Genomic DNA, 22,528 nt, shown 5'->3' on the forward strand with positions numbered 1-22,528 from the left:
GAATACTTTGGGGTTTTAGAAAAGTGGCCAGTAACAGTGCGTCTTAGTATTAAATTTTCCTTTAGTTCTCAGTTTTGAAGTCTGAATGATCAGGTGTTTAAATGAACATAAGCAAGAACACAGCAAAAGCCCAAAGAAAATGCTTAAAAATCTCTAGTATCTTATTGAAATGATTAAAATTTATGTCAATATAGCATATATCTTTTGAGTGCATAAGTTTATTCCCAAAAGCATCCCACTAAGGGAAGGTTTTGAGCTTTAGTGTTAGAGTTACTTACAGAAACTTAGGGAAAATTCACTGTGCATAAGGTTGTGTCCTTTAGCATCAGATGTTAAGTGTTTAAGTAATATACATACTTGTCATAATAAGACAAGATTTTGAAGTGTAGCATCAAACAGCAGTAGATAAAATAATACGCTAGCATGTTACAACGCTCAAAGCATCAAATTCTGATTTGTGGAATATTGTAGACAGCATATTACAACATTAACCTAAGACACAAAATGCGTGAAATGATAGAGATAGCATGTCACAACAATGAAGTAAGATTTTTATTATAACTAATGCGTAAAACAATATAGATACCACCTTAGCTAAAATGTTAACTTTGAAAACATCTGTATGTTATCAACAAAGATTGCAAACCTATCGTTTTCTTTTGCATTTTTATAGAAGGCATACTGTGGGAAAATTCACAGGATGCATTTTCAACCTGGCCTGGGTTCTTCAATGACTATTTGGCTCAACAAGAACATCAAATGAGCTGCAGCAGGGGTCAGAGCTGATGTGACAAGCTTCAGAATAAAAAGAGAAGCAACCTGCGCGCCACCAGACAGGACAGGATATGAATAGGGATTCTAGATCAAAGACAACTGCCCTTGGAAATTGCATTATGGAAATCCCAGATGAGATAGTGTCACTCAAAGAGTAATTTCATGCATTTCCACAACACACCACAAACTTTAAAAGCATATCCTCCCAGTCTGAGAAGTAGCGGTAATCCCTTATCTAAATGGGGAAAAAAATGATTTCAAAGTTACCCCTATGAGTTTATATTTCACACATGATGAAACATGTATTTGCATTACAATGCGCTGCTACGTACACAGACATTTAGAGGTTTTTTTAACCATTTGGCAATGAAGATGGAGTTGATACTGGCACCAAAGAGAGTGATTTTGTCCTTTTTTTTCTTTTTTTGATTCTGTCCTGTGAGAATGGCGAATCATTCTTTCCATCTGAGTCAGACGAGCCCACGCACACAGCACACAGTACATCTGATGCACTGAAAAGCATTATTATCCATGTCACCGCAACACTAATACTAGCTCTCTCCCCTGGTGCCATTTTCTGTCTTTCAAATGTATACAGAGAAAATGTCAGTCTTTCCACTGCCAGCATACAGAGAGACCCATAATGGCATTAGCACAGCAAGACGGAGGTGCTCTGCCATTCATGCTAACCATGTTTGCCTCTTTCCATCACGCCGCACCACAAAGGACGCCGTTCCATCTCTAAGAAAGGTCGTGAACTCTTCAACTTTGCATTATGGATGCAGTGACACAGCAGCAGGAAGCAGTCCACATATAAGAGATTCCAGTCATATCTTGCACAAAGCGGGACGTCCACCCTAAATATTATACTTGAATAATGTAAAGAGGTGATGGAGGACCTTTGTGTAAAAATGGTCCCCACTCAGTGGGAGAGAGAGAAACAAAAGCAAAGCAGGGACAAGAGGACAAATGCAAAAGACAATAAATGACTCTAGGAAGATATTCTTTCTCACTATACCACCAAATGACTTTTTATTTACATGTTGCTTTGAGAATGGAGATGTAAAGTCTTTTGCAAAAGTCTTTATATGTCACATTTAATAAAGAACCACATTTCATCCCGTTACAGTTAAAAATTAATCCATTTTATAGGTTGTTTTTGGGATAGAAAAGCACTGGCATTTATTTGTAAAACAGAGGGAAGTTATGCCTAGTTAATTTTTCTCTGGGATTAATAAAATATTTTTGAACTGAATTGAAAACTCAATTTACTTTATATGTCAAAACTTTTCAAAACCTTTCACATTGAGTTTTCAATAAATTGATCAAAAAGACATTGATGTAAAGACCTGATGGCACAACTGTCAAATTTTCATACCAAATCTCTTGTCCTCATTCTTAACTAGCTTTTTCATTTTTCTTGTTTGTCACTGGTATTAATTTCTTTTACAGTACTGGAATCTCACCTGAATGACTGGTTGATTTTCTTGTTGCTTTGTGTCAGGATCTGGCATAAAGCCCAACCCTGTCAAATACTGCTGAAGGTTTCTGCTCAGCTCTGCCTGAGTCGGCCTCAGCTTCCTGTTTCTGGAGCTGCTGTACGCCGTCAGCTGGCTCGGAGAGGGGCTTTGCTGGTGTACAGGGATGTTCCTCAGTTTGGAGAGCTCTCTGGAGATAACCTGCTGAGTAATGTCGTCCCGCCACGTCAAACCTGGAAAGGGGTCAACATGAAAACTGTTCAATCTTTGGATTTTAGGTGTTCATGTCACTAGAACGTGAAATTGCAAAAAATGCGCATTACCTGCACCAGAAATTTCAGTCATTACTTCCTTTATTATGTATTCTACTTGGTTTCATTGGTTATGTTCATTCTCTTTATGTCTTTATGTTTTTGGAACTTGCCTTCCCAGCAGCCCCTAAAGTCTATTAGCTTAAGTTTTGAGTTTGCTTTGACTGGTTCTTAACATACACAGAGCTTTACATAAAGCTGTAGAATGACAGTATAGAAAGAAAAGATGCATAGAACAGTCATTCAACAGACCCGGGGAGAATGACGCTCAGTGGCCTGATGCCTTGCCAACATCTCTGCTAATTGCCAACACATAGCTATGATGCAGAACTCCTGGGCAGGGGCGAAGCACAGCGGTGCCAGGACCAGATGGAGCTACCCAAGCAAAGCAGACACCCAAAGTATGGCTCTTTTCCCAACATGCCGAGAGGCGCAGAATTCCATCAGCAAAGCAGATCGACATACCTTAGATGGTCTACGTTCCATCGGAGCCAAGATACCCACTGATGGCACTTCGGTTGCAGCACATAAGCATTTTTTAATGAGGAACAACTAAATCCACAGCAGTAGAGATTAAGATTTATTTACAGGACTCATAAAAGAACAATGCCGCTCTTAATGACATGGACATGCTTAATATCAATGAACTAACAAGTCACTGTAGAGATATGAAACATGAAGGTATTAACGCTGTAGAATGTCTTCATTAGCCTGGCTTCCCACCCACACAAGATATTTTCAAAGGCATCCATGAGCACAGATGAGGATCTGAGCGATGCAGAGGAGCTGCCGATGCCTCCAGTCAATCTTGGCAGCGCTGAACGGAGCACAAAGCAGCGTATGTTGTCACCGTTCTGGAACGCAGCCTTGCCATCCATCCGCACAACAATGACAGTTAACTACCCATGGCTTACCCAATGTGGGGCCTGCTGACTATATGTTGCCACAGTGATGATCGTTTACGCTATTATCAGCGTCAGTGGGGAACTCAGGGCTGGCGTTCCATATGCTACCTGCAGTTTACTGCAGCTGGTTAAACGCTTCCAGAGTAAATGTGTTATTGCACCCTAAACGGGGTGAAACTAGCTTCATTGGCTGTGTCACCTCTATCCCTCTATCTCCTGGGGGATGCACTCATTTCCATACGAACCAGCCTTTCTGAGTCTCTGATGGGCACACTTGAGGGGAAAAGGTATGTCGACACAAATTACAGAGCCAAAACGAGCTATTTTGTACAGAAATAAAGCCAACGAGAGCGCTGATGTGGCTTTTACAGTTGGATTTCTCTCAATGGACCTGTAGGCGGATTAATCTGGAAGTGAAGAGTCAAATGTCATGCAATATCCTCGATAACTCCGGAGTCAGAGCAGACTTTGTCGTCAAGTGCTGCCACTTTCTGCCTGTTAACGGTAGCATCCCAGCTCGGGCAAACACCTCCGTTAATTAACGCTTTGCCATTAGCACAACAGCTTTCAAACAAGCATGATATTTCAGTTGGCCTCCTGTCTGTTTTCTGTGAGACAGAGAGGCAGAGAGGGGGGTATCCTACATATTCAAAGCCTATTAGATTATATCCTGTCTACAAGTCTTCTTGCTTCATCTGGTGTTTTTGAAATGCAGATTTTCCCCTTTCCTTTACTTCTGTCCACCGACTGATTTTAACGGCATTAATTGAAAAGACTGTGAATAATTTAGCAGCAAGTTGGGTCTAATTAGGCAAAATGAAATGTGTCACTCCGAGTTTGACACACGAATGAAACAAATACCACATTGAGAAGTCAAGCAGCAAAATACAGCACTTTCACGTCATATTTTGGTGTTTTGAATATAGAAGACCATTTTATTTTATAAAGCATTTCACAATTATATTTTATAAAAATATATATATATTACTTTTATTACATAAATTTGACCTTTGAATTAATAATAACAAAATTTTAAAAAGCTCTAAGTCATCAGTAAAACAAAAGTTTAAAATTTTTCATCAATTACAGTAAATATGGAATGTAAAATAGTCACAATAGTTAAGCACATCTCTGTCTAATACCGTACTTCACTTTGAATGCATGCAACACATTTTCTGACATTTTGATATTTACCACCATGTTGAATCATTTCTTAAAAGCTGTCTGTAAGCATTTAGAAACTAAAGAGATCGATCGCTGTAGTTTTGAAAATGATACTATTACCATGTTGAGCTTGCTTCTGCTTGGTCAATTTATCAGCCGGACGGTTTACTAAATGGAGATTCAGTGCATGCATAATGTGGTTTGGCGATGTGTTACTAAAATAAATAAATGAAAAGGATCAAGAAAGAGTTAAATATGGTGCTCAGCTTACTTTTAAAAATATATATATATATAATATTAATGATAAATAAAAATGCATCAATGTTTTTTTTGTTGTTTTTTTTTTTACTCTGCCTTGAGTGGACAATAAATCAAGACTACAGCTGTGGTATTTTTGTCCAAAAATTCTACAAAAAGCATGTTGTAATTACAACTTACTTTCCCCTGCACTATATCGCCAACGTTAGGAACATCTTTTTATGAGTGATGCAGAAAAACTAGTCTGTGCATTTGTTACTTCTGGGCTGAACGAAACAAAACAAATGCTGCAACAATAAATACAAGACATATAAGCAGGTCTTAATTCTTCATGTCGAGTTTTTTCATTGGCTCAGATTTAAATCCACAAAGGAATATAAAACTATTATCTCATAAATAAACCTTCGTCCTCCACCTTGCAGAGTCAGACTTCATGTTTACCTGAAATCTGGCAGGTTGTACAGAGGTTCTACGGGTTCCTAGACGTTCTATAGGAAGAGTGGGGGGCAGATCTTTTAGTCATCAGGCTCTTCTGTGAAACAAGCTCCCAGTCTTCTTTGAGAACAAGACACTGACTTCACTGAGGTTCGAAATTGTGACAAAGCTAAAAGTTACAGGGGCTGGGGTTCCCTAAACTCTATAGTCATGACGCTACTGGCTGACATTACCATTTATTCATTATTTGTCATGTTTTCTGCCACTAATTAATGTCTGGTCATGGCCAAGTGCATCAGTGCTTAATCTTTGTCCATCTTTCTTATCCCATCAATCAGCCAGTGGTGATAGCTCAATTTTAGCCTGTTTCTAATTGGTTTTTTCTCCTGTCTTTCCTCTCCACTGTTGCCCCCGGATTGCTCAGGAAGGGAAGCTGCATTGATACTAAGATAACATTCTAGATCATGATCTACTGAATATGACCATATTGTATAATACCTGAATAGAATTAAATTGTGTAGTTAGATTACAATTTCTATCCAACTTTATTTAACTTAATAAAAATCTTGTCATTTGCCAATTCCTTCTGGTTTTGTGCCTTTCTGTAAGAAAGGGAAGAAGCAGCTTTGTTCCTGCAGTCCCATACCTTCTTTTTCTTAGTTGCAGGAGTTTCTACCATGCGTGCTAATCACTGTTTAAAATCTTCTACTCTGTCTAGCAAGGTTGAGAAGGAACAGTTGATGTTTTGCTCTTCAGAAATCTTTTTTTTATTATTGCAATAAAGTTAAAATAGGACAGTTTCTGTGATGTCAGTTTATGGTCAATGACTCTCCTTGATAGACAGTTCCTGTCAATAAAGCTAATACAAATGTCACAACGCATCATCTTTACTTGTCTCTGCAATGAGAATATATCTGCTGTACCACGCAGGTCGAGAGGACAATCGACTGCAGGCCACTGTAGTTTAACATGGTCCATCAACTAAATCACAATTACTTTCTGAAAGGACTCATGCTGTAGTGCATTCTGCTGAGTCCTGTCTGCTCTGTAGTTTTTGCTGCTATAAAACTCTGTCCATAACAACTGTGTGTTAGCTGAAGCAGAAAGCCGAGTTTTCATCCTTTTAGTTTCAGAAATAAAGATTAGGGTTTTCAGGTAAACATTGCAACACATTACATTAAAGTAATTTGATTGGCAGAGCAGCTGTAAAGTCCTGCTTTAATCATTTAAGGCAGATGGCAATAGTCTAATCTTTTCTGTCCAGGAAACTCTTTGAAAGTGTGATCCATGCTTTTATTTAATCCCACTTAGATTACTGAAATGGACTTTATGTCAGTCCTTGCCCTCTGTTCCAAAACACTGCTGCATATCTTTTAACTGATACTCAAAGAACACAACACATCACCCCTGTTTGCCCTCACTCCATTAGTTGCCTGTGCTATTTAGAGTTAAGTTTGAAATCCCTATTTTCTTCTTTTAAATGTCTTAAGATCTTTTCTCATCATACCTCTCTGAGCCTCTTCATCTCTACTTACCTTCTTGGTCCCTGTACAGAACAAGGTCTAGGGCAAGGTCGGAGAGACCAGGCCCTTCTCTGTTGATGCTCCTCAACTATGGAGTAACCTACCCCTCCATATTAGAGAAGCGCCTACTTTTAAAAATCCCTCTGAAGCCCAATTTCAACATCAGCAAGGCATAGTTTAAATCTGACTGGGAAGTTCTAGCATGCTTATTAGTTTGGTGCACAAAATAGCTCCAGTGTTGCTGAATTAAAACAATTCTGCACGAGTGGGCCAAAATTCCTTTACTGAGATGCAAAAGATGGATTTTCAAGGGCAAAAAATAAGTTTGTTTGGACAGTTTTGCTACTCATAACAGGATGCACAAAGGCACAGTTGGTAGGACTGTCGCTTTGAAGCAAGAAGGTCCTCTGTTTGAATCCAAGCTGAGGGTCTCACTGTTCATGTGTGGGTTCTCTCCAGGTACTCCAGCTTCCTCCTACAGTAAAAAAACATGACTGTTTGGTTGGGTGGGCTCTCTAAGTTGTCATGAGGTGTGAGTTGCATAGTTGTTGTCTTTATGTTGCCTGGTTATTGTCAATGGAAAGACGGGATTGCTTTTTTCCTCCCCTTAATAAATTATCATTTGCTATTTTGTATCTTAGATGATCTTTCTCTTATAATGAAATTATGCTAATAATACAAAACATTTAAGTGTGATAAAAAAATAAACTGAAGAAATGACTATGAGCACATGTTTGTTAGTCTTGGAAAGTGTGAGAAACAAAATGCTTTTCTTATTCCAATCTCCAGATTATTGCCTCAGCCAGGAGAGCGCCGGCAGACTGCTTGCTCAGTGATTGTTGTTAACTGAACAATGTCTGTTCAGGCTACACGTTTAGGAAGATGCAAAGCAAATATTTAATTTTAAAAGACTGTATATCAAATTCAATTAACCGCAGCAACCAAAGTTATTCTCTGTACGAGGCTAGGCAAACACAAATATTTAGTGGAGCTTTAATGAGTCCTAAGCAGTGTGACAGCGGCGTGCGTGCCTATAAACCGTGTGGACAGACTGTGAATGCACACAGTGAATATTAAAGTTGCTTTGCTTTGGGTGCTGCCTGTAAAATATGAAAGTAATTTCGGATGGATGAGTGTGCCTTGCATTCGCAGGTATTGTGATGAAAATTTAATACTAGACAACGTGCCGTGCCGATGGGGACGCATCCAGACAACCCGAGCCCCCTTTGTTCAAGGGTCAATTTCTATTGATCTGACTGACATTCGTGTTGTGCAGTGAGCAGAGATTGTGTGATTTCTACCTGCTCTGATGCAAGATAAAGAGGATTGTAAATCGATTCCATTGATGCTCGTCCTGTTTTTTTTTTCTTCCTCTCCTTCATCTCTTCAATTTAGCTAACAGTACAATGGTCTCTACAAACCTGTCTAAGCTCAAAAAGGACCCCACCCCCCAAACCTACACACCTCAAAGATGACACTTCAATAGCTGCTGAGCTGATAAGAATAACATGCCACAGAGAATTAACTGCGCATTGTGGACTCAACGCCAGATAACGCCCATCTGTGGACGGGAGTCTTACAGACGGTGAAGGGGAGAAATGTTTCAAAGTGATGATGTCATGTCTGTAAAAGGCTGTCTTAAAGCACAAGGTCAAAGAATAAAAGGGAAAATCATGTAAAAAATTGGATCTAAAGAAAAAACTACATATCTGGCTTTATCCTCCTCATTTTCATGCATTTATTTCCAATTATGAATTATTACAAATATGCAGGCTTGTTTTGAATAATTATCCTTAATTTCATGCTTCTTTTCTTCCCACTTTACCCACACTTCTAATAAATTTCAACATTTGTCCACGCCTGCTTAAGAGAATCAGGTTCAGAGTGACCTGCAAAGACAATTTGGATGGAGGACATCTGTGGTTATGGTCTTGTTAAAGGTTTCTACTGCTCCCTGGTGGGGCATAACTGTCGGTGCAGGAGCATGAAGCCATAAGAGATACTATATGTATCTCTTTTTTTAACTTTTAATCACAGTACATATCTCCATATAATCTACATGCAGTCAAGATTTTTGTTGGTTCTATTTTTTTGCAGCTGACATGATAACCAGTGCACAGTCAAGTAATTAATTAAGTATAATTACATAGCTTGAACACTGTTTGTCATTAAATATGTTTAACTCAAGGCAGCATGTTTTGAAATGATCAATAAATAAAAACTCAATTAAATGACATTTTACCAATCTCTCACATTTTCATACATTTACTTTCACCAGATTTCAGTTTATTTGATTTTTTTTTTCTGGTTTTGTGTTGTGGACTCCCAGGAGGATTCAGTCATTTCCCATGTCAGAAAGAAAATTAGAGCTCCACCACAATGAATGAATATCAAATTAGGCATAATTTAAATTGCAGAACTGATGTCACTCTTCAAACATGAGAGCAAAAATACATTGTCCTGAACTTAGTTAAGCTCACTTTAACTGAGTTAAGGAAAAAAAATCCCTCCAACTTTTCTCTTTATGTAAATATAGAATTACATTTGTTATGTAGACATTAGATAATAATAGGCTAATGATAGTTTCCTATTTTATGATGAAACAATCACAAATGTGATGTATTTAATGTATTTTATCAGGAATTTCTCTTTCTGAAAGAAAGCAGAGATTATTCGTGAAGTGCAAGAAAAAAAATACCTGAATTTATAATTTTCTTCTGCAAATTATAAACTCCAGAAGGTGCTCTGATCAGATGAGAACAAAATTCAACTTTTGAGCTAAATGGGAAGTAAAAACAACTAATACTGCACATCATGTCTAACACATCATCCCTACTTTATTTATGTGTAAGAATGGCCAAGATCAAAATCCAAACTGAGAATCTGTAGAAAGACCTGAAGATTGGTGTTTCCTGACTTTCTCCATCCAATCTGACTGAGCTGTTGAAGAAAAATGGACAAAGATGGTAAAACGACAAACCCAAGAGTTGCAGCTCTGAAAAGAAATACTGACCTGGAGCAGTGAATACAGCTTCATGTCATACCGTTCAGATCTCGAAAATATTTTAAAAAATTAACACCTTACAATTTTGCACTCATTTATATTGATCTCACTCATAAAACACACTTAAGTTTGTTGAGTGCTACGCAACAACACATTGAAAGATTCATGGGGTTTGCAAGGCACTGCATGTTCATCACATAGATGCCTATAAACTGCCTGAAGCTGTGAGCTGCTTTAAAGCTCATCATCAGCCACTGACTGGGTGGGAGAGACTGATGTGATTATCCTGCACACCTCACAGTTACTCATCCACAAAATTAGCTCTAAATGTCCAACTAGTACGAGAGCCAACAAGACTGGCTATTGGTGTTAAGCGTGGACGGCCAAACAATGGGCCGATATGAGTCAAATGACCCGTTCTAGCTCTGTGGCAGTGTGTTGTGCCTGCCAAAGAGACAGCTTGGCTGACTTGGCTTGCCTCACGCAAAAAGGCATTCTCTGTGTGACCCACCGATAGATGACGAATGCAAAATATAGACTCTCAGACAAAGTTTGTACCTCTGTGAGCCAGCTTCTGTAGGAGGATCCTGAGGCGCTGGAGAGCGGAGGATGAGATATCGTACGTGTACAGGTCTGCCCCGGCCAACTCCTGGCACCTTCCAAACACTCCATCTACAACAGAAGGAGACAGAGGGGAAACGGTGAGAACAGGTTCATGAGGTGTTGTGTTGCACCTCAAAGTGAGAAGCGCACACGGTACACGTTTTTTCAGCTCTCTTTCTGCTGTTCTGTTGATGCCAAAAAACATCTGCTGGCTCAGATGAAAAGCTTTCGCTGTGAGGCTCCTGCAGTGTTTTGTACATCTGATTTCCTGTGTTGGTTTTTTTTGTGAAGGGGGGGTAATAGCTGACATTTCTTCCTCAGACAGCTCCACGATAAGCAGACATTTGTGGCAGAAGGGACTTTATCTGAGTCCTTGGTAATCTTCCTATCAGCAGGCCTCCCGCTTGGGTTGCCAGGCAACCAACGCCACAGACGGACTATCAACACATAATTCAATGGCTGGTCTGGACCGCTGAAGGATGCAGAGGCTTAGGGAGGCATGTGGGGGTCAGGCAGCAGTGAGAGTACACAAGGCCTGGAATTTAAATGAACTGAGTCGCCATGTTTTCTCCGACAGGAGGATGAATTCCTGCACCTCCTTGGCGAAAGCTTGCAGAATGCGAAGTTCAGCGGAGAGGCGGCCTCAGGAGATCAAGTCAGAGCCGTCTCCTCTGTGTGCACATAGGAGAGCCGTCAGCAATGCAGTCGTCTGAGCCTGTGCAAAGTATGGTGCCATGATTGGATGGGGACTAATGATGTGCTTCAGCACTTGGTCATACACCACAGCCTCTCATTAATTAGCCTCCAGACATTGAGGAGTGACAGCAGACATCAATAAGACGGATGCTCGGCTACATGCCGGGAACCACAAAACAAACAAGAGTTAATGCTCATTACATGCTGTGGTTTTCTCTTTTCACTTCTAATTCAGTTTGTACACTTTAGTAGGATAACATATGATTTCAAAGCTCAAAGATTTTTATCAATTCATTGACTTCTGATTATCTGGCATTGGACTGCAGGTCTAACAGGTCCAGCGACACTATACAGCTACCTCTGATGGATGCCAAAGCATTTCCGAACAAGAGGGGACGCATGGTCTCTCCAGCCTGGTGTGTGTGTCCCCTGGAGTCTGTCCCTGACAGACTTCAAAAGGACATACCTCGATCATATGACCTCTTCACCTGACTCCTACACAGATTTTCATTTAATTTCTGGCAGCTTTCACACAGGAGGTGGTGAGCGCACATGCCACCATGTTCCTTACAATGAAGTAAGATGAATTTAAACTGAAATGCAGTGCTTTTGCTCTCGCAATCTAATATGTGTCCACAAAGACCAAGACAGAATGATCATATATATTAACTTTTAAGACACAGATTCTTTGTTTTTATTATCTCCAAGTCGTAATTAACAAAATTACTAGAAATAAAGTCTTGAAGTATTTCACTCTATGTGTAGTGAATCTATAAATTATGAGTTTAATTTTCTGAAATAAGGAACAAAAATCATGTCACTTTTTCCTGACATTCAAATTTTTTAGATGCATCTTTATCTGAAAGGGATTATATGATAGATCTTCTAGCTTGGATTATTCTCTTGAGCCACAATTGAGTTGGAACATGCTGTTTGGGGAGAGAGACATCTGGGGTTTTTTTCCATGTCATTCGATCTCAAATAAGAAGCATGATCGATAACATCTGGAATCTGATTCTTGCCAACCTATTTCCATTTCCCCCCTTATCTTTTTTTCTATTGCTACAGGTGACAGAAATCAGAAAAATGTCAGATATTTGGATTCGAATGTAACCATTTCAGCCAGAGTTTCACAAACAAGTCAGAAATGTCAGAGGAAAGACACATGTGCAAAAGAAATGTGCACACACCAACCTGACCACGACTGTCTAAAAAGAAGATGAAATTTGGCCGACTGTGGGATAAAGTGTAATTTTGAGTCACCACAAAAAGACATAAATTCAAGGTTCTCAGAAAAACAAAGAGCAGGCCAGTTAAGTTTAGCTTGCCAAAAAATAATTTCCCCCACAAACCAGGTAATTCCAAAGAGATTTCCATTGGAAAGTGTCATATATTTCCTGTGCTTTGTGCTTAGAGTAAAATTCAGCGAGAAATTATTACATAAATTATGAAATCTGACAGTTGGCAATTGTAATCATATCCTAGAGGAGGAGTGGGTGTTTTCTAGATGTCTCCTTCTCAAATGGCAACTCTGAACAGACAAAGCTTGGAGGAGCCAGAGAAACATCACTCAAGAGAGTATAATATTCAGGGGATATTTTGAGCAGAGGAAAACTTTCCACCCACAGAATTTTGTGCATCAAAGCACACCAACTGCCTTTTGTTCGCTCACTTTGTTTGCCAGAAATCTATTCTAACCATCCCTGATGACATAACTCACAAAATGAATCCCCAATTTGTCTTGTCACAAATAGAAAAACATTCTGAAAGTGATAACAGCTCAACGTCTGATGTCCTAAAGCCTCCAGTTTTCTTGCTGATGGCAGATGTCGCATGTCCATTTTCAGGGATATTCCTGTTAGCAAAGAGATGTTCAGGGATTCGGAGCCTTAAATATAGAGGCTCAAGGTGCTTTGCAACAAAGAAATCCTTGTTTGGCGAACGTTAACAAGTGATTGAATTATCGAGGTGGCGCCAAACACAGAGATTTGTTCTGTCACTTTTCTGCTCGCTTTCCTGACACCAGAGGGATCAGAACAAGGCTCATTGCAGTTGACAGCTCGGAGAAAAAAACAAAAAAAAAACAAACCCGTTTTTCCCCCACGCTATTTTTGACAGCAAAAAGCAACATTTTAATTTCAGGCCTGGAGGAGCGCAGCATGTGTTGCATCCATAGAGGCTTGTCAGAAGCTGAAAATAACGCACAGAGAGGCTGGGCAAATCAAATAGCAGGGAGTTCTTTCTAAAATGTGTCAACATTTGTGTGGAAATATTTAGCATGAGGATGAATTTTTTTGGCTTGTCTTTGAGTAATAATTAAAGGCCTTGATCAACAACATACACTATATATAAAAATCCGATATATGCAGTATTGCAAAAAAAAGTATTTGCACCCTGACATCTTTCTCCTCTATTTTTTGTTACACTTAAATTGGTATGAGATCACATAACCAACTTTAATATCAAAGACAAATACAAAACGGTTTTTCAATGAGGATTTTAGCAATTGTTTTTGTTCAGTCACTCTAGAAGCGTCACAGACGCTTCTAGAGTCACATTTACCTTTTTTTGGTTCTCATTCCCAGGAGTACTTGCTGTTGGACTTCGGATCATTATCCTCCGACATAACCCACTTATCCTTGGGCTAAACTGATGGTTGGAAATTCGGCCTGTTGTTAAGATTCTGAAGCAATGATGCAACAATGATGTTCTTTTTCAGAAATGCTGTTTTAGTTTTGCACCAGGTATAATGAGATGCTGACCATCCACAAACGTTCACTTTTATTTCATCAGCACGCATAGTACTTCTCCAAAAGTCTTGTGGATAATCATATGTTTTTTTAGCAACTCTTAGGTGTCCTTTGAGTTACTATCAGTAAGCAAATTTTTCCCGGTCTCTCTTTTTTAAAAAAAAACATGAACAGTGACCTAGACTGAGGAAACTGAGGCCTGCAGCACAGAGTTGCTCTGGGGTTTTGTGATCTCCTGGAGGGGTCATTATTGTACTCTTGAGTAATTTTGGGAGATCAACCTCTCCGGGAAAGGTTCACCACTTTTTAACTTTTTGTAGGTAGTGACTCTGCTGTGGGTTGTTTAATCCCGAAGCCTTAGAAATTGCCTGTAGCAACCTTTTAAAGACTCATAAATTTTATTGGCTTTGTTTCTCATCTTCTGAATTTCTTTAGATCAGGACATCATTGTTGTTTGAGATCTCTTAGTCTGTGTCAAGATGTCAAGAGAGGTTCAACTAATGTGATTTCTTGATTCTACAGTTGGGGTAGTTATCAAATCAGGGTGTAGCTTGAAAAAAATATATACAAAAGGTTTATTAGATTAATACCTAACAACTAAATTAACATGGGAGGCATTTGCTTTTTTTTTCTTAGGTCCAAGTTCTTTTGGATAGTCTATTCCCCTAATTTAGTTGTTGTCTGATATTAAAATTTGACAAAAAATATTTTTACAGCACTATCTGTGGGTGATTTATGCCTTTTTATAATGGAATACGCAATATAAAAAACCACACCTTGATCAACGAAACCCTTTATATGTATAGAACACTATCCAATAGCAGCACTTTCACAGTAGAGCATCTTCACGTAAATAAGCAGTGTGTTGACAAGAATAAAGAAGATTTCCTGCTAGAAAAAAAAAGGAGCTTTAAATCCAGACGCTGTCTCTCTTTGCACTGTGACAGACAGCGACACCATTCTGACTCTAAAGCTATTTAAACTGTGAAAGCTAATGCTGGAGGATAACAGGAGCTGGTACTAAAGCTGACAGTCAGCACAGCGTCTGTAAAAGACTGTACGTCAGGAGGAGAGTCGAACGGACCCGGGAGACAAATTAAGACGTAGTGGAACAGGTGTTTTAGCTGCGTTGCTCTTGTCATGAAAATGAATGGGCTTAAATCAATGCCCCGAGACTGGACCAGATGCGGTCGGCTAATGAAGAAAAGGTTCAGGAACAAAAGCTAAAGTGATCAGGCTATGATTAATGGAGTGTTTATGGGCTATTTTGGCCTTTTAGCTATGACAGTTGTAGCTTTGAAATGATAATTGTATTCATGCACATTTAAATGGAGGAATAAACAAACACTCTCCATGCTGAAACAAAAAACATCCTGCCAACTGGATTCTGTTTTGCTGCATAAATAAGCTTAATTATTGCATTTCTATTCTTCTAACAGTATCTTCATCTTTAAATACAGAACTTCAACCACCTCTGTTCAGTTCGTACAGACTTTGATATTTGCATCTTTTATGTTTACTCTGCAGTTCAACTCGTTGATCAATAGAAGCATCACCTAAATCACTTAAGTTTAAAATACAGAGCAGACGTTTCAGACAGTATTGGCCCGAGAGGAGGCGGGATAACCGCAGATCGATGCAGCACTGTTGGTTTGAGTGTTTAATAGGAGCCAACCGACGCCCCGAGGGAAACATCCAGCACTTATCCACTGCACTCTGGTTTGAGCCTATTCAACTAGTAAGTCAAACACTCTGGAGAGTAGCAAATTAAAATGCCTTTCCAGGTGATCACTTATCTTTTAAGGAAAACATCTAGAGCAGCACTATTCTGAAGATTTTGAAGAGTGAGTTGACAGCAAGAGATTTAATGATGAACAGTAATTATTTATTAAATCAATGATAGTAATTTTGTTAAATACTAACGACACTCCTTCTAAATTTACTTTTAACTATTAGTCCTGATAAGGACTATTATGCTTATCAGGGTTATACTGAGCAGTTATCAGCAGTCATGATTTTACATGCTCCATTAATACTTGAGACCCTGCTCTAAAAACACTGTTATTATAGCTCAAACAAAAAATATATTTTAATAGGTATTACCACACACAGTCTTAGCACTACTGCAGAAACTAAGTGTTCCTTATCTCCACTTTTGGGGCCTCAGCCAATCAGAGCCAAGGGAAATGAATGGCGTTCCTGGACTGGCAGCTTTGCAAATGCCAACCAATGATGTGCCAAGAAGCATGCGCCGAGGGATTTTAGATTCCCGAGCTGAATTTTCTTTCAAATATTTACATATGCTGTACAGAAAAAATCTCCGTGAATAATTTGGAGTCATGTTCCACAAAAAAATCTACAAATATAATACAATACACAAATAGTCAGAGGCCCACTGTAAAAAATATCTTAGATATCTAAAAAGGAATTATCTCATGTTTTAATGACATCTACTTCCTGATTCTCTAAACTGAGACGACTCAGCGCTTTCTACAGCATGTAAGACAGGCGTGTCCAGCTCTAATCCTCAAGGGTCCTGCCAGTGTTAGACCTTTCTCTGCTCACACACAGAGATGCTGTTGTTTCATTTTGCACTATTTTGTATTAGGAAATAAAAATCCAAATAAAACACACTAAAATTAATGGTTGTAACAGTATAAAATGTGAAAAAGTTCCAAGGGACCTAATTACCTGCAAGATATTTACACTTTAGCTCATAACCGCTAGAATATCTGGTCATAATGAATCTCTTTTTCAATACCCCCCCCTTAACCACCCTGCATGGCAACAGTTCGGGTGAAGAAGAAAGCGTTTGGCCCAGCCCAGAATAAACCAGGTTACTCCATCAGGGACTTTGAGAGAGTGAAAGTGGCAGACCTAGTTACTCCCACTCATCATCTGTCTGTGCTGTGGCTGCCGCTCACTGAGAGTCCAGTGGCGAGTGAAAGAGGCCAGACACACTGCAGCCACAGAGGGTTGTGACACAACTCATTAATATCTGCTAATTTACATACTGTGTGGAAAACACACACACTCTTAAAGTCTTTCACTTTACGGTGCTTTTACAGCACAAATCCGCAGCTTATTGCTGACATTCCATTTAAGTCGGATAGAGAGACAGTGGTGTGAATACACATCATTAACATGAATTATATGCTAATGCACCTACACTAAGGAAGAACCTTCTTTCTGCCAGTAGATATTTTGTTATTAAGCTGTCAGCAGTTTCCCTCGATTAGTCTCCCCTCTGAACAAATGCAGGATCTGTAATTAAAGTGGCTTCTCCTCGGCCCTGCCTCCCTACCCAGTTCCCCTGAAACTGGGTTAATATGGAAATAAGTGAGCAGGGCTCCACATTTGCTGCTCCAATACAGTGCACATCCAAACACAATAGATCAACTGAGTATGGTTCAGGTATTTTATAGGCCCCCTAGCTTTTTTTTTTCATGCTAAACATCCAATATGAACAGTATTATTTTTGTATCATATCAGGAAACTGTAGTCAAAAAATAAATAAATAAATAAAAACAGAAATCATAACATTTCATATTTTCTTCAGGATGGATTTAAATACCTGTCAAGCTTGACAAGAGTTTAGATCTTGACAATCTGGTGACATAAAGGTAAAATTAATGGAGCTTTGATACACTGTGTTGCTTTATGTTTCTTCGATCTATCCATCCATTGTTATGCCTCCTTGTCTATGAAGGGTCTTCAGTGGTCGTTGGACATAGTGAACACTCAGCATTGAACTACATGATAATAAATTACAGATTATTCTAATGAAATTATATAACGGGAGTAAATAATTTTAAAAATACAGAACTAAAACCATATATCGTAATAGTGATCAGTTTTCATGATTTTATCTCATAAAAGAGATAAATGAACATTAGCAAATGCAACTCATTCTAGACATGAAAAATACCTCTACGGAACACCAAGAAAACAAGGAGTAAACTCAATGTATTTATTTATTTTGATAGAATTTTGAAATTAATTTGAACCAGTCCATGTTCAAGGTGATGAACATACTGTAGCTCAGAATGTATAGATGAGGAATTAAAACAATAAATATTTGAATTTTAATCTTCTTGAAGTAATCTGGAATCATTTCATTTTGAACAGTGAACTTGCACAACTTTGTTTTATCACTGGAGTTGTCTTTGACAAAAAGAGTAATTTCCTTTGAAATTAAGCTATCTTACTTATTAGTATTTAAGGTTTTATGAGTTATGGATAATTCAGGAAGCTTAACTGAATCTAAATATGCATCAAAAAAGCTGCTCTGAAACCCAATCAAACCATTTTTTATCCATAGCATTCTGTAATAATGTATTATTATTAGATTGGCATGGCATACAAACACAACCTGCATCAAAATAATACAATAAATGTAAATTGTTATATTCCAAAAGTCTTACTTTTATTTTAAATTAACAAATTCTATTTGTCCTATCTTTTTCAGCTCTAGTTCTTTTTTCTGGTTAAAAAATTCAGTCACATTATGTTCTCCAGCAGGCCTATTCTCTATCAAGTACAAGTCGTGCCCTGGCTTGCTTAGTCTTGATGTGCAGTTAGTCGAGACTTTGCAGACAGTAAATGAAGCGAACTACAAAACCACCTCAGCAACAAGACATTTGGTGAAAATGTTTGCAGGGAAAGAAGCAGCATAAAAAGATTATTCCATACATAAAAATCTTCCAGCATAGGGGAATACTTTGCAGTCCCCTTGGCTCTGACATAAAGACAATCTTCAATATCCACCTTCTATCAATTCCCTTCAAAATTACAATCTGTGCTGTGTGATTCGTCTGGGAGACCTGACATTTAGCCCCTTCATTCATGCATTCATCAGGCGACACATTGTCATGGCAACCACAGGGACAGACACATCCATCTTCCAGAACAAAACGGTTTGTATAAGAGGTTCGCGGTGTGCAGGGAAAACCTCATCATGTGAAGGGAAACCAGTTACAATATCAATCAATGCTGCAGTTACTGTGATGCTTTGCTGATGTAGATGTGTTCCTATTTTAGAGTTTTTCCCATCTGACTCCATCTGAACTGAGCAAAAACAGAGTGTGTGTGTCAAGATCTAACCCTTTAGTCACAGTTTACATTATGCAACCTTTATCTACCAGCTTTACAGAAAAAAATCAGACCTATGCTTTGGGCAACTGTGTGTAACTGTAATGGTTGATGCCACTACAAAAATGTAGTACATTATTCTTTCAAAAAGTATATAGGTTTACAAAAAGATCATTACTTTTGAGGTCATATTCTTTACCGAGTTGTGTATAAAATTTTTAACTTTCAACCCAAATTGGTCAGTGAATCTTTCAGTGTCAAAAAAAAAAAAGTGTTTGACATCACAAAAAAATGAAATTACTTTCATCACAATACACACACTACAAAAAAGGGGCACATCATATGGGTAGATGACGTGTATGGGTTATTTACACTGATACATAAATAAGTTAAGTTAAGGTAATTTTATTTATATAGGACATTTTCAGCAACAAGGCAATTCAAACTGCTTCATACATAACCCATACAGATTAAAACAATTGATGTTACACAAAACATGATTTGCCTAGGCCAAACATTACAACCCTAAGAGCCATGTTTGCCATCAGCCAAGCTAGATAAAATTAGTTTAAAAGCTACATGAAACAAACAAGGTTATTTTCACAATATTTACGATAGGAAATTAGTTTTGATAGGACAAAATAATTACAAAAAAGAACTCAATCTACAGCCACAAGACAAAAAGAATATTCCTTGCATTACTTGTGTCATCCTTTGTGGAAGTGCTTTGCATATATTGCATGGAAACAACTAGAAAAAATCATTACAAATAACATTTTTATTGCCTTTATATGTTAAAATGTTTCTTTATTCTAATGCAAAGCCACAGGTTAAAGGTCTAAAGCCCTCTAAAAACTCCTTTAGACCTACCAATATACTTGACTAGATAAAAAACATGACAGCATGACAGACCTGACTCTATTCTTGTCCACAGCTAGAAACTGATAAAGGTGTATTCTATTTGTTTTCACAACATTAAAAAGTAGAGGGAACCAGGACACGGAGAAGTAATGTACATTACAATTGTACTTACCATTGACGCAGAACTCATACGGTGCACAGAGCTCATCTTCAAACAGGCAACCTTAAGGGCAGTGAAACAGAGAGAAGAGCCAATAATTAAAACACATTTCAAAATGTCTCAAGAATGTCAAATTGTTTGTTCAGAAGAAGCCATAAAATTAGTTAAAGTGGTACACTGACTTGGACAGAGAGCCTTGATGCCAATGGTTCAGTCATCAATTAGTGTGACTTGTCCTATCCTGACTCTGACACTAATACCAGAACTCCATTGGCAACGTTTCACTATATGAATGTCATATGAATATTAATGAACTTTAACGCTCAGATGGAGAACCAATGTTCCAGACTAATAAAAGAACAGATGGCGGCAGCATTATGAGAAGCTCTTGTCTGCATTCACATCTCTGTGGGGAGAGGCAGCAAATAAAAGAGGGTTCATTGTTCTGCTTGCTGATCAGCAAAGGTGATCTTGCACATTTTACATTTTTAAGAACCAAAGGGGACCTGCTGAATGTGGATATGTACAGTACAGACCAAAAGTTTGGACACACCTTTTAATTCAATGAGTTTCCTTTATTTTCATGACTATTGACATTGTAGATTCACACTGAAGGCATCAAAACTATGAATAACACACGTGGAAATATGCACTAAACAAAAAAGTGTAAAACAACTGAAAATACCCCTTATATTCTAGTTTCTTCAAAGTAGCAACCTTTTGCTGTGATTACTGCTTTGCACACACTCTGCATTTTCTTGATGAGCTTCAAGAGGTAGTCACCTGAAATGGTTTTCACTTCATAGGTGTGCCCTGTCAGGTTAATAAGTGGGATTTCTTGCCTTATAAATAGTCGTGAAAATAAAGAAAACCCATTGAATTAGAAAGTTGTGTCCAAACTTTTGGTCTGTACTGTATTTCAGTTTAGCCGTCATGTGATTGAAGGTCTTTAAGAATTTTGCACAATATCATGTTACAACCACACGCTTCAATGGATTGAACCATAGACCCACACACGTAGTAAGTGTGTTTCACTTTCGTACCCATTAGTTAAAAAACAAACAAAACAAAAAAAAAACAGTCCAGCTAATTGCTTTCAGTAGTAACCTAATTATTGGCATTATTGGTGACTCATCATGCCAGGATTGGGGTGGAGGTTCAACCTCCAGCTAACATCCTTTCTTAGGCGGAAACTTTCTACCCTGCTAACTTGTTTTTTAATCCTGTTAAATGCATCAGAAATCTGCCTTAATTCCTGGAAACAGTGCATGTAGTAGAAGCAAGTCTTTAGACTAGGTCCAGTCAAAGTCTAGTCCTGAATCCTAGAGAAAACCCAACTCTAAATGAGTTTCTAAGCCTCTCACAAAAACTGAGAAAAGGACAGACACACATCAGAGTTCGTGGAGTTTGCAGTTTGGCAACGAAGATGAGAAATACAAACAACTGAGCCAAGCCTCGGCTGCCTCTCAGCTAGTCTTTTATCTTTGTTATTTCCCTCCTGTGCTCATCAGGCTGAGTGACAGAATTGGATGCACACTCTTAGCCCAATGGCCTCGATGGACGGCAATGAGAAGCCCATGACCGTGAGCGAAGAACAGGCTGAGAAGGAGGAAACGTCTCTGTCAGACTTCTTTAATAATGAGAAGAGACCGGTGCAGCAGGCCCGTTAATCGATTGACACAGAAAGGACAGATAATGAGGACAGGTGTGGACGAGAGAGAAAGTTACCAAAGTTTGTTCAAGTTTCCCCACTTATGGATTTGGCATCAACATCATTAATCTGTTCCGTTTAATTTTTTCTGGCCACACATGTGTGGGAATATAATTATACAGATGCTGAGAAGCTATTTTACTTAGGAGCAGAGGGTGCTTTTCATGAAATTGTTCCTTTCAGAGGTAATGGCCTTGATATGTCAGCAAAATGGCTCTTTAATGATGCAGAGGGAGGCATCATCGCTGTGCTGCAGGGTCACTAAGCTCTCGGTAACAAGAAGCAGAATGTCCTGAACTCAGAAGAAGCTACTGAATATGATTTTGTTCCATACACCGTGTATTCGTCTTACTAATGGACAGACAAAAAGCAGTACTTTGCAATCAGAAGACCAGAACAACTGTGACGAAGGTTAGAATTTCTAAATGAAAAATAAGGAACTTAGTCAAGTAAACGCTATTAGAATAAAATAAAGGACTAGCTTTACCCCTTTGTGAATTCTGTCCACATAAACGTCTCTGCAGTTCAAAACAGTTTAAAAAATATTTAACCACCTTTATGCTTAATGTTTGAATTTAAACCCAGAATGGTTCATGTGTCCATGTAAATTTCAACGTTGTCACCGAAAGGGCAGCTGATGTCAATGACAAAGCCTATGATCAAATTCGGCATGTTTAAAAGAGAAAATTGCATATTTACTTGAGCATATTGAAATCAGGGTGTCAGGAGACGAGTTTGGTGTTTCTTCAAGGTTTCCCCATTCCACACAAATTGGAAATGTGCTTGGACATATGCTCTGTATGC

The 22,528-nt window shown here is 38.5% G+C and overlaps 1 protein-coding gene across 1 annotated transcript in view; it reads right to left on the reverse strand.

Annotated features, from left to right (window-relative positions):
• The window catches only part of ptprn2 (protein tyrosine phosphatase receptor type N2), a 154,898-nt gene that overhangs the window by 110,965 nt on the left and 21,405 nt on the right, over positions 1–22,528 (reverse strand). Inside the window, exons 2-4 of the mRNA XM_032551111.1 lie at positions 20,026–20,076; positions 10,411–10,524; positions 2,241–2,485 (exon numbers count right to left, since the gene is read on the reverse strand). Coding sequence (XP_032407002.1) covers positions 2,241–2,485; positions 10,411–10,524; positions 20,026–20,076 — 410 coding nt within the window. The remainder of the gene's footprint in view (positions 1–2,240; positions 2,486–10,410; positions 10,525–20,025; positions 20,077–22,528) is intronic.

Source organism: Xiphophorus hellerii, chromosome 21 (genome assembly GCF_003331165.1).
Source record: "Xiphophorus hellerii strain 12219 chromosome 21, Xiphophorus_hellerii-4.1, whole genome shotgun sequence".
NCBI lineage: Eukaryota > Metazoa > Chordata > Actinopteri > Cyprinodontiformes > Poeciliidae > Xiphophorus > Xiphophorus hellerii.